Source organism: Danio rerio, chromosome 8 (genome assembly GCF_052040795.2).
Source record: "Danio rerio strain M-AB ecotype USA chromosome 8, GRCz13ab, whole genome shotgun sequence".
Classification (NCBI taxonomy): Eukaryota; Metazoa; Chordata; class Actinopteri; order Cypriniformes; family Danionidae; genus Danio; species Danio rerio.
The window spans coordinates 13173133-13190712 of NC_141028.1; the positions used below are offsets into that span (position 1 = coordinate 13173133).

Consider the following 17580-nt stretch of genomic DNA (forward strand, 5'->3'; position numbering starts at 1 on the left):
ATAAATAATGTTATGGTAGCCGTTTTAACTTTAAGATATGAATAATTTGCCTCTTGTTACAGATCTAAGAATAGTTTGGTAACAAGCAGGAAATGTTCAGGGCCAGCGACATTGCCACATTGGTCTATAAGCATTTACTTTCACTTTTGATATAAATGACTGTTTTTTAAAGATGAGTCTTGTTTCTATTTTTACATTATTTGACCTTCACTCTAACTATCAGGTAAAGTGCAAGAACATGTTTTTATAAAACTCAGCACTTGCACTTGTGCAAGAAAGACACACACAAACCACACCAACATTGAGTTCTCTTCTTCATCTTGTGCTTGATCTTTAAACTGGTAAAACCCAAAAGCACATGTTGAATTCACTGCAGCATCTGTATGATTTTTTTAGGCTGAAAAATGCTGGATAAATACACAAAGTGAAACTGTGGATACCTTGTCCATCCAGACTGGCCAGACTGCGTGCTCCTCCAAGTCTGTCGGTCTTCTCCTCGGTCTTCTCCTCTTTCTGTGAGGACAGCACCTCTTGGGAAGAGCATTTCAGGGCCGATATGGAGTTTCTCGCCTTCTTGCTCGGGGAGAAGCGATTTGCTGGAGGTGAGAGATGGAGACTAATTACGGCCACTGTCCTAAGTGAACTGAAAATATGATGATGTAACTCTACCGTAACCATTACCTGGCAGCAGACAATTAGACCGTGAAATGAAATCTCAGTCTGCTGTCTAACTTTATTAGACCGGATAAAAATAAATCTCCATTGTGCTGTCTTAATGTGGCTTATAAGACCTGAATTACAGGTTTTAGACTGCTAGAGAAGCCGAAGAACGTCTCAGAAAGAGGAAGAAGAAGTTCTGCTGTCATTCGCACTGCTGTTTCAAAATATTCTCACTAATGAAATCAAAGTGAAATGTGCATTTGTGCAACTATCACACTTTTTCTAAGTATTAAAGGGATCGGTTGGATCGGCTGTTTTCTTTGCATTTTAGTTTGATACCATTCATAAAATTAGACCTAAAATTAGGTATGCTGCTGACTATCAAAAATGACTAGGGGGTTTCGAGCATACATACTGAGGTGTAATTTTTTTTAGCAAATATAAAAAGACAATTTTATTTGATTTCAGAAGTGACTGTCGTTTATATCAGGGATGCACCAATATTATTATTTTTTTTGGTCAATACCAATACCGATATTAACTAAAACCTTTTGGCCATTTCCTTTATTGATATTGATATTGGCAACCCAGGCTCGTTCTGAAAATGCACTGCTATATACATTTCTGGAGAGGACCAAATATGTCCCAGGAGGTAAGTTTTTTTTGCAGTTTTTGTTTCTGCAAAACCACCAGAGGCCGCTTTTTATGCTTTTTCAGATCTCATATTTCTCTTGCCAGTGCCATTCGCACCTGCTGTTCCACGTAAATCCGCCAGAGGCCGATGTCGACTGACTGATTGACTGACTGACCAATCGATTGACCCACCCTCTGCCTTTCCTAAACCAATAACCAATAGTGTTTTCAAAAGCACAGATTGACCTGATTGACCTTGGTCAATTGCACACAGTACTTTTCAGTATAGCTAGTTTTTGGGTTGGTTGTTTTACTGAAAATGGAATGCATCCATTTAACATTCAACTTGCATCCATTAACATTCAACATTTAGAATAAGCATGTTGTTTCATTTTTACATAAATATATCTGTTACACTGAACAAAGATGGAGCTTTACTTTACCTATTTACATTTTTTTTTTTTAAAACTGTACTTCTTGTATAATTATTATATGTTAGGCACCTAGGGTTTGAGAGTAACATAATTTTGAATTTTGCTAAATTTATAATAAAGCTGACTTTGACTTTTTTTGGACTCTGACTATATTTTTACATTTTATTTTTAACAAAAGTTTTTTTGAAACACTAAGGGCCCTATCATACACCCGATGCAACACAGAGCCAGGCACGTCGGACATGGTTTGTTGCTATTTTCAGACCAGTCCAACTGGCATTTTCATGTTTCGTGCCCCGTTGTTTAAATAGCAAATCCATTTGCGCCACTTTGTGGATTCATGGACATGAAAAAAAGGTGTTAAGGCCCATATTGGTGCGTTGCTATTTTGAGGCAACTGAAATAGACTGCGCTATTGACCAACTAAAAGCTGTTCTAAAGTCCAGTGCAGAGTTTTTGTAATTTAATGAGCGTATTAGCACCTATGCGGGCCCAAAACATGTACAATGTACATGTACATGTACAAAATCATGTACAGCAATACACTTAGATCTTTACACAACAAAAATAATAAATTTATATATATATATTTTCTATAACTTTCTTCAAATAAAAGTTATTTTTTTACCACACTTTGTTATTATTATTTATTTGTTTGATGGAAATTAGAACTGAATTTAGAAATAGTATGAAACACATCTTTGTGCTTAACAAACGAATTATGAGATTAAATATGTATGCTAATGGGTGTCTTCAGTGAAGTGAGTTTCCACAGTTTTTTTATCCACTAAAGTAAAGGAGTAAAGAGTAAAAGTAAAGTAAAGAGAAAGTAAAAAGGCCGAATGGAGGAGGCTTGTTCCTTATCCTCATGCTGTAGATGGTCGTTTAAACTATTTTCACGCTAGTGAGACTTACAAATTCTGCCATGTAAATAGCAAATGCGCCATGGTGCAATGCTACTGACTCTCACAGCCTATTCACACAGGGCGTCAGCGTCAACGCTTCCTATTCAGTTTGCCGTTGCCGAACTGAATTGTGGATCAGTCGGCGCTGCTTCAATGGCGTTGCCAACTTTTCAAGCACCAACGAAAGCGTCAGCCAATAAGAAAACTGTATGCAAATACACCAGCTAAGATAGTAGCCGATTGCTGACTAATTTCATTGGCTGACACTGCTGTGATGATCGCGTTAGTCACCTTCTGTCAAGCATTAGCACTGAAGCCCCATGTGAATCGGGCGTTAAAGGGAATGGGAGATGAAACTATGACTGGTTTAATGCAAGTTATGCTCAAAACACACCCATAACTCATAGAATAAGCACAACCCTGTTAGACCATATGCCAGGGCTCAGACCATATTTGTCCATGCTTAAAATAGCAAAAGAGGATACGGACATGCTCTTAATGCTTTTGTGTCATGCGCTTTAGACTTTGCGCTTAGATCATTAAATTAGAGCCCTACAAACTTTACTGGTAAAACCATCAACAATAAGGAGTGCATGATTATTTGGTATCAAAGCTTTGCAATCAAAAAATGTCATTATAATGGAAGCCAATGCAAAAACAGCCACGAACCTAATGAAAGGGTAGTCAATTTGAACAATACACAAGGATTACCTAATGCAAATTGTTACCAAGTTTTCAGAACAAAAACACACATTTTGCCTTTGCAACTTGCACCGCATGTAATGTTGCATCTGCATTCAAAAATGCATCTTCATATTGTAGACTTACGCTGATTCTTTCTGAACACTCGGCTGCTCATGAACTTGAGAAATCTGTTTGCATAGAAACTCGGCCTGTGCACAGACACAGTATCCTAGGAGAAACAGAATACAACACAATCAAACCAGGAAGAGTCTTTAATTCCCTCATGCGCTATGAATAGTCTATTCATAAGAGAAGACATATAGACTTACGCCATCATAGACCAGCGCCTTCCAGGAGTGCTCCAGCTTCTTGATGAATCTGGGTGCAAAAACAGGAGCGAGATGAGGGATAATGGAGTTTGTTCAAAGAAGCTGGAATCAGTCATTTGATGGTGTGTAATTTGACTTTTTGAGCTCTTGGGTTTGCTGTAAACCGAGAACAGACTTACCTATAAGACTGCAAGATGTCGATAATGCCTAGGAAAATAAGTACTTTCTCATCCCTGTGTGTTTTTGCAGGAATGCCTCCCATTCTGTGTAAAAAAAAAAAAAAAGATCAGGACATTAAGATTTCACTACAAATGAAGAAGAAGAAAAGGTCGCACTTCATATTAAGTGGCCTTAATTACTATGTAATTACATGTAAATTAATCTTTTGATACAATGCACCTATTATGCCTATTATCCAGAATAAAAAAATATTATCAGACATACTGTGAAAATCTCCCTGCTCTGTTAAACATAATTTGAGAAAAAAAAAAAGAAAAAAAAAAAAGAAAGGAAGGCTAAACACATAAAACACATAAAATACTAACACACATATATATATATATATATATATATATATATATATATATATATATATATATATATATATATATATATATATATATATATATATGTATAAAAATTATATATAATATACTAATATACTATTAAATTAATACTAATTATATATATTATTATTTTTTATTATTTATTTTTTAAATATAATTTATATTTATTTTATATATTTGATATCATACAATAATTTATTAAATTTATTTTGATTATTAAAAATATTTAAATTTAAATCAATTTAGTTTTAATATATTTTTTAATTAATTTATATACAAAAATACAAATTTCATTTGTTATTTGTTATTTCAATCATTATACATAGTGTATGTGTGTGGGCAAATGCTTTAAACACAGAGATGATCATTTTTAATTTGACTACCTTTTTTCCTTGTTTTATTGCTGAGCTACAATAAACTTTTAATTTAAATTAAATGTTTTAATTAAATGTTGTAAATGAATCAGATTTTTAAAAATGTAAATACTTGACGGATAGAGGATTATGCAGAAGACATTGGCGATCAAATCAAGGCAAAAAACTGGTGTAATTCTGTTATAAATTACATTGTTTTGTTTTTACTATAGTAGAATTATTTTGCTGAATTAGTAAATATAAAGCAGTGTTTTCTAGTCATTTATAAACATTATTAAACAAATAAGGAAATTACTCATGTCAACTATATTTATCTTCGGCCCACTAGCCTCAATCAAGTTTGGTTTTTGGCCCTTTAAAAGAAAAAGTTTGGGCACCCCTGGTTTATAGAGTATGTAATGATTAATTTTCTAAGTATTATTTCACAAAAGTCAACAAAGTTTACAATTCTTTAAACCTACATTTCAATTCACACACACACACACACACACACACACACACACACACACACACACACACACACACACACACACACACACACACACAAACACACACACACACACACACACACACACAAACACACACACACACACACACACACACACACACACACACACACACACACACACACACACACACACATATATATATATGCAGACATAAAGAGCCTGAACTTACGTGTCGTCTGTGGTCAAAGCCTCTGCTGCTTTTCCGTCTCCCTGAATGGACTCCATGGCGGTGGAGTAAAGCACCTTCTGTCCCACAGTTCTCTTCCCGTCCACAGCACTGCCGTCTCCATCTCTGTGACTCTGATCCAGAACATGAACCCCCAGCAGGAGACTGTAGTCCATGATCTTAAAACTCTCCAGCACCTACAGCACATTTTAGCACACCTAGTAAAAAATGGTGCCATGGTAACATGCAAAAAAAATTATATTATATTATATTATATTATATTATATTATATTATATTATATTATATTATATTATATTATATTATATTATATTATATTATATTATATTATTCATTTTCTTGTGGGCTTAGTCCATTTATTAATCTGGGGTCGGCACAGCGGAATGAACCGCCAACTTATCCAGCCAGTTTTTATGCAGTGGATGCCCTTCCAGCCACAACCCATCTCTGGGAATTATATTATATTATATTATATTATATTATATTATATTATATTATATTATATTATATTATATTATATTATATTATATTATATTATATTATATTATTTTAAATTATATTATATTATATTAAATTATATTATTTTAAATTAAATTATACTCATATTATATTATATTATATTATGTTATTTTATATTATATTATATTATATTGTATTATATTATATTATATTATATTATATTGTATTATATTATATTATATTATATTATATTATATTATATTATATTATATTATATTATATTATATTATATTATATTATATTATATTATTAAATTGTCGACTTAAACTGCAGTTTGGCACTTTCACTTTCAATCAATAACATTTCATGCATGATCAAACATATTCAAACAGAACCTTTTAGAAACCTCGTAATACACAAACAACAAATATTTGACATTCTTAAAGTAAAATTACTTTTTATTTACCCCTCAGTTTCTTCTCTAAGGCTGTCAGTTTAAATATATGAATATTATTCAATGCTACACTGAGTACATTTACATGGACACCAATAATCCATTTTTAATATGATTAAGACAATACTCTGATTAAGAGTCTACCATGTGAACAGTGATTTTTGATTAATTTAATTTGACGAAAGTCATAATCGAACTAAACAGAAAGGGAATTAAGACATGTGGAGTATGACGATTTTAGTCGCATTATTGAAGTGCAGTAAAGACATGTGAACACCGCAATCGAACAATTCCAATCATGTAGGATTTTTGCCAAATTTTGTGACAGGATAGTTTGTACACACACAGCTGTTTGACACTATTCTCTGCACCCACTGAGTCAGTAAAGGACCACAGACACGTGAAATGCAGAGGTTTGTTTTTCCTATACGGCATGCTGTATCAAATTCCATTAAAACAACACTCTTCCAGCAGTTCATACTCACATCCATTATCTCGATTGTCATGAGGGGCATGCATGAAATGTTCCTGATTAAAAGTGAAAGTGCCCAACTGCAGTTGAAGTCGACAAATTAAAAATTAATGTGAAATTACATGAAACTCCAGAGAAAGTGTGGATAGCGCGGTGGCGCAATGACGTTAATCGAATCTTGTGCTATAACTGAAGCTATTACTTGTGTTATGTAAAACTGAAACATTTAAAAAGCAATTCATGTAAACCCCTTAGTCATATTATTGTCTTATTCAGATTAAGGCAACTAATTTGATCACTGATGTCCATGTCAACGTAGTCACTGTTTACATCTGTCTCAACTCAACCAACTCAAACAAGCATTTTAAATGTACATCCATGAGCCAATAATGGATCTGCATCATTTGACTTTGGTGTGACGCTTCTGTCCCCTTCGTATATCCTTTATATTCAAATAGAAATTATTTGAATAGGGGCACACCACATCCTTGTTTTGCATCCTGTCAGAAACTTCTAGAAGCCTCCAATGGGCCGTCATGTAGGTCATAGTAAACCTAACAAAAGGCAAAACCGCTTTTCTGGCATTGAGTCAATGGGACAAAGGTTTAGTTCTGAGGGAAGGAATTTATACTTTATTTTTTGGGTGGGGAAACAGTTTAGCAATTTGCTCCGGGACGTAATTTGAAAAAAACCCACCTCATTTTAAACTCCTAAGTAGGCTTGGACAAAAACAAGATTGGTGGGAAAAGTCAGAATGATTTTTTTGGAACTCGACTGACTAGATGTTCGCATTGCGAAAGGCACGATGATGCATACCTAGGCATTTTTCATTTTCTTAAAAGGACGGTTCAACAAAAATACATTTACTCGTCCTCAAGTATTTTCTGTTCACCAAAGAAAGTATATTGATGTTATGATTATCAGTATGGTATGATAATCAGCTGGACTGCTCATTAAACTGTTGAGAGAGCACTCCAGCTTATTTGTATGTTATCGGTTATTTACATGGACTACATCTGCCATGAGTCTTTGCGCCAGTCAACACCCACTAAGCTGTAAACAATCTGGACTGACACACACACTGCTGCATATCCTATGCCGTGTTTCCTGACCCTTGCTTTGTTTCTTGTTTCTTGTTGTTACCTGCCTAGAGCGATTTCTTTGCCTGTGTACCGACTACTCTTTTGGATTGCTCTTTATGTACCTGTTTGCTCCTGTGATCGATCTTTGCCTGCCTGAACAATCTCTGTTTAATAAGTACTGCACATGGATCCTCAACTCTATTGTCCAGCGTCTGCTTCATGACAATTTACTTGTTTTCAAACCTAAATACATTTCTTGTTTCTGTTGAACGTGAAATAAGATATTTTGAAGAATGTTGGAACTATTGACTTCCATAGTAGGAAAAACAAATGTGAAGTCAATAGTTACTAGTTATTAACATTCTTCAAACTATCTTAATGTTTTAGCTTGCTTTTTGTTTGCTTTTTGTATTACTTTACATTCGTTGATCTTGATACTTTTCATTGTATTAGCTTAGTTTTTTTTGTTAGCTTAAGTGATTTGTCTCCTCTGTATTTTTGTTTTCTTAACAAAGTTGAATTAGTTTAGATTGAGTGTCGCACACACTGAAGATCTTATTTTTCGATTCTTTATTTTGTCGTCTAGTTTAGGAGTTATATTTAAGGATTATTTTGTTAATTTTGTTGATTTGCCTAACACTCGTAACATTTTTGTTTGTGATTGAAACCATTGACTTCCATCTTATTTTGTCCCTACTATGGAAGCCAATACCAGTTACCAACATTGTTTAAAATATCTTATTATTTTATCTTGTTTCTTTTGTTTGTTTTTCTTTTTCAGATTCTTTGAACTTGAGGCTTTGACTTTTGATGATTCTGATTCATTTTTATTAGATTCTGTATTTACTTTTGTTTTGTTTTCTTTGTATTAGCTTAGTTTGTTTTTGTTAGATTAGATCTTAAGTGATTTGTCTCCTCTGTATTTTTGTTTTCTTAACAAAGTTTAATTAGTTTAGATTGAGTGTCGCACACACTGAAGATCTCATTTTTCGATTCTTTATTTTGTCGTCTAGTCTAGGAGTTATATTTAAGGAGTCTTTTGTTAATTTCGTTGATTTGCCTAACACTCGTAACTTTTTGTTTGTGAATGTAACCACTGACTTCCATCTTACTTGTTTCCTACTATGGAAGTCAATGGTTATCGGTGACCAACATTCTTCAAAATATCTTATTATTTTATCTTGTTTTTTGTTAGTTTTTCTTATTACTTTAGATTCTTCAAACTTGATACTTTGAACTGCAGAATCTAAGTAAGATGCATTTTGTGGTTGAGTGAAACTGATCTGAGCAATGATATTGTGTTTAGTTTTTTTTTTTTGTATTAGCTTAGTTTGTTTTTGTTAGTTTAGATGCTCAGTGTTTTGCCTCCTCTGTATTTTTTATTTTTTTTTAGTTTAATTGGTTTAGATCAGGTGTTGCACACACTGAAGATCCCATTTTTTTTTATACTTTATGTTGTCATTTACGATTTATATTTAAGGATTGTTTTGTTAATTTCTTTGATTTGGCTAACACTCATTACTTTTTCATTTGTAAATGTTATTGTAAAGAGTTTTTCTCAACCCAGGCTCATATTGAAAACGTACTGCTACTTTAAATTCTGGAGAGCGTGAAATATGTCCCAAGAAAATGTTTTATTTCCCCCCCCCATTTTTGTTTTCGCAAATTTAACAGAGGCCGCTGTGTATGCTTTTTGAGATCCCAAATTTCTCTTTTGAGTTCAATTTGTGCCTGCTGTTCTCATGTAAATCCACCAGAGGCCGCTGTTGACTGACTGAAAGACTGACTGATCGACTGACCCACCCTCCTCCTTTCCTAAACCCAACCAATAGTGTTTTCAAAAGCAATCCAGAAAAAGAAAAGCTGATTTTTACCATGTTTTCAGGTTTTACCACACTATCCTGTTTATTTTATTTTTTTAGCTTCTGTTTCTGTTATACACGCTTTCTGGAACTGGTCTTAGTAAGACTTGAACCCTGTCATCATGGTCAACTCCTCTCTGCATCTCAAGTCCATCGACGTAGATGGCGTTTAAAAGATGAAATGCAGCCATACGTACTTCTAGCTACATAATGCGTGATCTCCAGAAATTTATTTAGCTCTACATTCTCAGAAGGAGCCTATGTTGGTTTTTCTCCTTATTGTTAATTTTTTCTCTCTAATAGTAATTAAATTTTTGTCTGTAATTTTTGCAAATAAAAATGTATTCAACCTCACGTTGAGTCAATCATATTGACACTCTGAAACTTCCCCTGCAGGCACAGGATGTTAACATGACTTCCTATTGACGTTGTACCCCAACATTGTGGGGATGTTAGATTTTGTTTGTAAATGAAAATCGGGTTAACGTCAGAACCCAATGTCGGGCCGACATCAATGTCCAACGTCCAACGTAAAATCAACCTAAAATCAACCAAATATAAACGTCTAATCATGTTACACCTTGATGCTGTGTGGACGATACCACCATGACATCTATCAGATGTTGGATTTTGGTAACTTTCCAACACAACCTAAAATTAACCAAATATCAATGTAATGTGTTTTTGGACATCTAAATCACTTTGTTCTTAGACGTTGGCTAAATATTGTATTCCGATCACCTGACATCATGAAATAAATCTAACATATTAATGTCTTAAGATGTTGTGTGCCTGCTGGGTCCGTCCGTCATAAAAAAAATTGAATCGTGTTTGATTATTTAGTTTTTTTGAAAAAAAGGCATTTTGAAGGGTGTTTTGACCAGTCAGGGCTGCCGTATAAGCAAAAGGCAAAATCCAAAATGGCATTGGAAAAAATAATTCACTTGGCCTTTCAACACAAAGCCGTTGATGATAAGCAAAGTATGAAACATGAAGACACACATACAAAGACAAAACGATGGTAGCAGGTGATTACGGAACAGCTTGGAAACCAGGATGGTAGGTACATATTTCACAATAAAACAGTTTGTGAAAGATTATTAAGTAACTTTACTGAGGTTATGCATCGGACTTGGCGTGCAAGGTTTGTTCGAATTTTTCCGCAAACAAAAATGTCAGAATTCAATGTGCAAAGACCTTAAAGATTGCTTAAGCTCGTCTTTTTATCTGCGTCATTACTGATCGGTCCCACATATCATTTGCTATCTCACGTAAATATTACGCACCATGCCTACAGTCTAAACTTGCTGGATGCTGGCAAAAAGATTTGGTTCCCATTGACCTCTATTGCATTGATCTTAAAGGATTGCATAATGCTTTAAGATCACTTTGCTGATGTCTAATATGCGAGTTTAGACTGAAAACAGGGTGTTGATGTTTAACTGCGGATAACCACGTCCTCAAATACAAAACAAGTTATTTTGGGCTTCTCCAATCAAGGAGGAAGTTTTGAGCTCTGAATGTTACAGCATGTTTTCATAGCATATCAAACGCTTTTGATTTCAGACTCAATATACAAATAAGGGCTAAATGAGAACGCATGTGAACGGTTGGTTGTTTTGTGAAAGATCTTCCTGTTTTGCGTTATGTAAGGTATATTCTCTATGTTATAAGGCTTGTTCTGTTTTAAACGATAGCTCCTGGACTCCACAATGATGTGCTGTTATTTCTCAGCCAAAACTCTCATTACAGTCACTGGGCATTCATTACCATTAGGTAAAGAGTTTAGTGGAAAAAATGTCACTTGTGTTCATTATATGTAAACATGAGGTATAAGTGACCTTCTGTGAACCAAACAGAAACAGTTTTTGTCACGTGTGTGTCCAGAAAGTCACCTGAAAAACATCAATGTGTTTGTATTTTATTTAATGGCCTGTAGACTAACCTAAGTACCTAAGTCTAAACTTATTGAAGAAAAGTCAACGTAACTATAACAATTATTCCCATTGTTTTAATTCACAATTTTATAAATAACATTCATTATTAATTACTATTATTAATAATAATGTTAATAATAATAATAATAATCAATATTTTTTATAGTTAATCTTAATATGACATTTATTCCCATTACTATAATTCACAATTTCATAAGTTGTACGAATGAATAATAACACTCTTCATTGTAAAACTATGACATACATTATACTAACAATAAAAATAATAAATCTTTATCTATTCATTCATTGATTCATTCATTTTCTTTTCGGCATAGTCACTTTATTAATCTGGGGTCGCCACAGTGGAATGAACCACCAACTTATCCAGCATATGTTTTACGCAATGGATGCCCTAGCTGAAACCCTTCACTGGAAAACATCCATACACACTTATTCACACTCGCACACTATGGAAAATTTACAAATAATGAATCTAAATAGTTAGATTGTGTTATTACAATTACTAAATAATTTAATTCATAATATTATAACTAATAACTATTTTATAATCATTTAAAAAAACTTTTTAAAACGTATATACATAATAATAATAATAATAGTAATACATCTATAATAATATAATTATACTTTCATAATAATAAAGTTACATTTCTATAATTTAATAGCATATAAGATTATACAATATTATTCAGTTATTGTATGATTATAAAAAATATTAAAAAACACAATTTTCCCCAAATTATTATTAATAAACATTATATTATTTTTTTAATATCATCATTATTCATTAATTAAAAATGAACATATCACATTATTTAGAACTATTGAATAATGGAGAAATAATTAAATTATTATTACATTTATTATTAATAATAAGAGGAATATTGTGTTTTTAACTAATTATAACTTATTTAAAAAAAACTTAATATTCCTCTTATTATTATTACACTGTAAAACCCAAAAAGTTAAGGTAACTCAAACCACTTAAGGGAAATCAATTGCAACAAGCCATTTAAGTTCAAAAACTAATCCTAATGAGTACTGTGACCTTAATCCATTTGAGTAAACAAAGCAATTTGAACACAGTAAAACCCAATAATTGAAGAGAACTCAAACTGAGTACTGTAAAACCCAAAAAGTAAAGTCAACTCAAACCGTTTGAGAAAACCGATTGCTACAAACCATTTGAGTTAAAAAAAACTAATCTATATGAGTACTGTAAACTTACTCCATTTAAAGTTGAAGTAATGAGGTATTTAATTCCTTACCTCTAAACTCTTTTCAAATGAGTAGAATAAACTTTCAGTCAATTTTGAGTTAACTTCACTCATTTCATTTGATAAAGTTGACTGCTGGGTTTTACTGTAGTTAATATTTTATTCATTTATAATGTCATAATTATTTATTATTCTTAAATATTTTTCACAACTAATATTTTTGTAAACTACACATTGACTAAAACATGTAAACTCTGCACAGAAACGTTGGCCTGATAAGGACTTGAACCTGTGCAGAAACCACTGGACCGCCGGGCCGCCCTATCAAGGAAAAAGGTAGGAGGAGGAGGGGTGGAAGGGGGGATTCTTCAAGATGAAGATAACTAAGGTAAGAATTATTTCTGATGAGTTCAGAATCACCTGATTGGTGAATCATTTGTTAGCTAATGTGGGACCAGCTGTGGTCAATTATAAGTGTGTGATCCTCTTGAAATTAGTATGTGAAGAGTTCAGATGCAAAAGCCTCCAAGTGCCATCTGAAATTTCAAACAAAAAGTTACATTTTTCTCAGCCTCTTTTGGTTATGTTAATTTTGTTCACTTTAAAGAGCAAGAAAAGAACTTCTTTTTGTCATAAAAGTGAAATTACTAAACCTACACATAGGAGCCTGATAAAAATGCTTATTTTAAAAGAAAATTTCAGATGGCATTTAGAGGTTTTTGCATCTAACCTTTTCATATACATAAACTTCACTTACACAACTGGAAATTAGTATAAATTTTAATAAATTTAAATACACATATAAATTAATAAAGCCTATTACAGACACAATAAATGCATCTGAAAGCCAAAATAGAGATGTTCTGGCTCACCATATCCAATCTCTCAGAAAACAAAACAAAACAGCGTCATTATTTCTCAGCTGTCAGATATGGTATAATAGAGGCGTTCACCTCCTACAGCTTCAGGCCATTAAAATGAATGCTTACTTTTTAACGCCTGTGAGATGTGCTGTATGTATTATTGAAAGCCCATAAAGGCAGTGTTGTCTGTTCGAACAGAAAACATTTAAAGGCTTGTTCTTGATTGGTAATGATTTGGCAGTATTGTGCTCTGCAGTGCTGCTTACTCAGGAGAATCTTTCTGCTTACTGTTCACTTCGCTTTCTGCACAGGACGTCGCCAGAAGGAAAAGCCAACAATAAAATCTCACAGCGCTCCAGGAAATGTGTTTCAACTGCAGTTTGTGCATCCCAGCGTCAAGAACATTTCAGGAGAGGTACCGTGCATGGGTCAATGGCGTATTATTATTATTTTTTTAGATTATATTATATTTGATTTGATTGATTACATTCAATTCAATTTGTCTTTAATTCTAAAGTGCTTTTACAATGTAGACTATCTATCTATCTATCTATCTATCTATCTATCTATCTATCTATCTATCTATCTATCTATCTATCTATCTATCTATCTATCTATCTATCTATCTATCTATCTATCTATCTATCTATCTATCTATCTATCTATCTATCTATCTATCTATCCATCCATCCATCCATCCATCCATTCAACCATGGTTATATATTTATACAACAGTTGTCTGGTTCTCGAAACCGATTGGCTGATAACCATGAGATATTAAAGTAATATCAGCACTCATACAGCCTCTTCACCCTTGTTACTCCGCCCACATGAGTGGCAAGCAGAGGACTACAGTTAGACAAATATTGCAGCTGCTGGAAAACATAATGTACTTTTAAGGCATTTTTTGGCAAGAATGTAGTTGTTTTGATTGCTACTGTGCAGTTTATTTATAAGGATTGTGACAATTTTAGATATTTATAATTTGGAGATTCAGAACCCAGCCTGTCATACTGAGCAGAGCAAAGGCGGTGGTTGACAATCTGCCACTAGATGGCAACAGACACTGTATAATAAGTCCTTAGGACAAAAAAAAATCTAATTTTTTTTGCGTATTTCTACCAGATGTATAACAAATAGACGTTTGCTGTTTCCGGCTTTTAAAAACTGTTATGGACAGAGATCTTTCTTTTATGCAGGCCCGGATTGGCTAATCGGGAGGACCGGGAGAATTCCCGGTGGGCCGGTCCGTTTTTTGGCCGCGAGGGCCGGTGTCCCTAGCTCCAGAATTTGTTGCTCTCAGCAATCACACTTTTTAAATTTATTTATTTACTTGACCACAGCCTTTTTATTCACTATTATACCGCAACTCTTCTCTTTTGATCTATTTTAATGATGATAAAACTCAGTTGTGTCATCAACCTTAAACAGTTGTTGTGGTCGAGCGGATAGCACATTAGGTTAAGACGCTGCGGACCCGGGTTCTATCCTCGTTAGAGTATTATAGTGTTTTCATTTTTATTGATAAGACATATAATACTGTTAGGATTGTTGAACATTTGAAGTTCTAAAGCAGCTGTTTTCTCAAAAATAAAAAAAAAGACGTGATAGTGTCATTAGAAACTGATTTGGAAATATTTATTTATTTACTTATTTTAATATAGTCAGTCGTGAACTGAGGTGGGCCGGTCTGAGGCTTAAAACTCCAGAGCTGAAAAGGTGTCCCACTCTGGCCCTGCTTTTATGTATTAACAAAAGCCTGGAATGAGATCCCTCAACATCTAATAAACAATAGCAACACTGAGACTTTAAAATAAACTCATGCTCGTCAACTGATGGTCAACTGTTGCTGTAACCATTGAGATAGTAGCCTGTCTCTCTTCATGTTGTATGTTTGGTGATTGTACTGTTCTCATGTGTTGATGAATGAGATGTTAAGGGTGTCTATATGTTTTTATGTTCTGCACAGCAGGAACCTGCTGAAAAACAGCATTCATGATGAGTCAGGCCCCATTATTTTTCATCTTTTCCTGTTTAAAAATGATAAATAAATAAATAAATAATACAGGATTTTTCTCAATTCTTGAACAGCAACACACTCCAAAAAATAATTTTTGCTGCTTGTTCAAATGACTTATTTAAAATAAGCTGAAAATATTTTTTTGAAGAAACTAAATAGTTCTATGTTCAATCTACTTATAATCATGTTAACTTAATGGATTTGTGTTGGGACAGCATGAATGAATTGTGAACCCAGCCTTTTTTACAGAGCAGGTTTGAATATTTTGCATCTGACAACGTCAATATTTTGTCTCTTACGCTAAAAAAGCACATAATTCATAGTAAACGAATCAATTTGAATACATAAAGACCTTCTGAAAAGCTGTTTCAATCCTTAAAAGGCTAAAGTCAGATGCCAGGCTACATCAGGCCCGATTGTCCCCAAGTATGGTCATTATTGTGTGAAACACGGGTTCTCGGTTTTCCCTCGGCCCTCTTGTGACTCGCATTACGGCTGATCTTTTTAGTCGAGCGCTCACAGAGACTGACCGGTCAGGGCATACTTGAGGTGCCAAAAAAGACAAACTCTCAGCCTGTCATGAAGGGAACATTTTGTTTCCATTTCCAAGCGGTTTTTAACATCAGGTCATGTCTGGAATGCCATCGCAGTGGCAAAATGTTTATTGGTAAACAAATCAACAGTAAGAAACTGGTGGAGTGCCAGAGAAGCACAGGACAGTTACCTAACACAGTGTTGGGACACTTCAGCGTCATGCCACAATCATTTGGGTAATTCGGTTAGTAGACTGTTTACTTGCAGCTTGATTTTGAGGAACTTTACAAAGTACACATCAGAGGTCGACCTTGAAAAACAGCGCAGTGCGCAAATGGGAAAGGAAGACGAATGAGAGCGTTTTATATCAATTTTGATCCCAGGACAGCAGTGCATAGAGGACGATTTTACCTAAAGATTATTTCCTTGCTCTTACTTTTTTTGTTAAACCTGCACATCTTTATTTGCTTTTTGGAATATTTTGAAGATTTTTTTATTCACTGCAGTGAAAGAAAATGTAGTCTAAAACAAACCAGATGTTTTTTTTAATCTTCTTCTTTCTTAGCTCTATAGAAAAATGTAAAATTAGGATAGAAATGTTATTTTTATTCCTCAAAAATAAAAATGTGCTCGCTGTTTACTCCCCTCAGGTGGTTCCAAAGTTTTATTCTAAAGAAAACCATTTCATAGTAGGATAAACAAATACTATGGAAGCCAATGGTTTCAGGTTTCCAGCTTTTTTCAAAACAGCTTGTTGCAACCCAGGCTCATTATTGATACGTACCCCTGCATACATTTCTGGAGAGCGCCAAATACTTTCCAGGAGGTTTGTTTTTTTGCAGTTTTTGTTTTCGCAAATCCATCAGAGGCCGCTGTTTATGCTTTTTCAGATCTCAAATTTCTCTCGCAAGCAGAAAATCTGTCCACACAGAGGTAAAACAGAACAGAGGCCATCGGTGGCATCATACCGCCTCGTAGCGTTCCGTTTTAAAGACAAAATACAGCCATACAGACAGCTGGCTACATAATTTGTGCTCTCCAGAAATGTAGATGGGGGTACATACAGGTATTCACAATGAGCCTGTGGTGCAAACAATTGTTTGACATTTTTGAGCGAGAAAGATTCTATGATCTATTTTATGTAGAGAACCAGAGATCGGCTAAATGGATTCAAAAACGGTACTGTAAGAGACTTGCAAACTGAGCTTATTTATTTATTTTTTTTAAATGGAGATGCTTTCTTATGTCCTCCAAATTTCCCGCATTTATATTCATAGACATTTGATAATGTTTACTGATTGTGAATGTAGAAACGCTTATACTTTCTGACTGTTTCAAATAATGTTGTAGATGAGAGAAAAAAAAAATCATGCGTTA

General features: G+C 33.9%; 2 protein-coding genes across 6 annotated transcripts in view; both read right to left on the reverse strand.

Moving 5' to 3' along the window:
- The window catches only part of nr1h5 (nuclear receptor subfamily 1, group H, member 5), a 612581-nt gene that overhangs the window by 376984 nt on the left and 218017 nt on the right, over positions 1 to 17580 (reverse strand). The gene's annotated exons all lie outside the window — the stretch shown is intronic.
- Positions 1 to 17580, reverse strand: part of pip5k1bb (phosphatidylinositol-4-phosphate 5-kinase, type I, beta b) — an 87513-nt gene that overhangs the window by 10755 nt on the left and 59178 nt on the right. For all 5 annotated transcript variants that reach the window (XR_015497012.1, XM_087263173.1, NM_001004579.1 and 2 more), the window contains 5 exon segments: positions 5264 to 5457; positions 3825 to 3908; positions 3646 to 3694; positions 3461 to 3545; positions 441 to 596 (listed from right to left, as the gene is read on the reverse strand). Coding sequence is in view for 4 of the 5 variants with exons in the window: in XM_087263173.1 (XP_087119299.1) it covers positions 441 to 596; positions 3461 to 3545; positions 3646 to 3694; positions 3825 to 3908; positions 5264 to 5457 (568 nt within the window). In the remaining variant the exon portion in view is untranslated.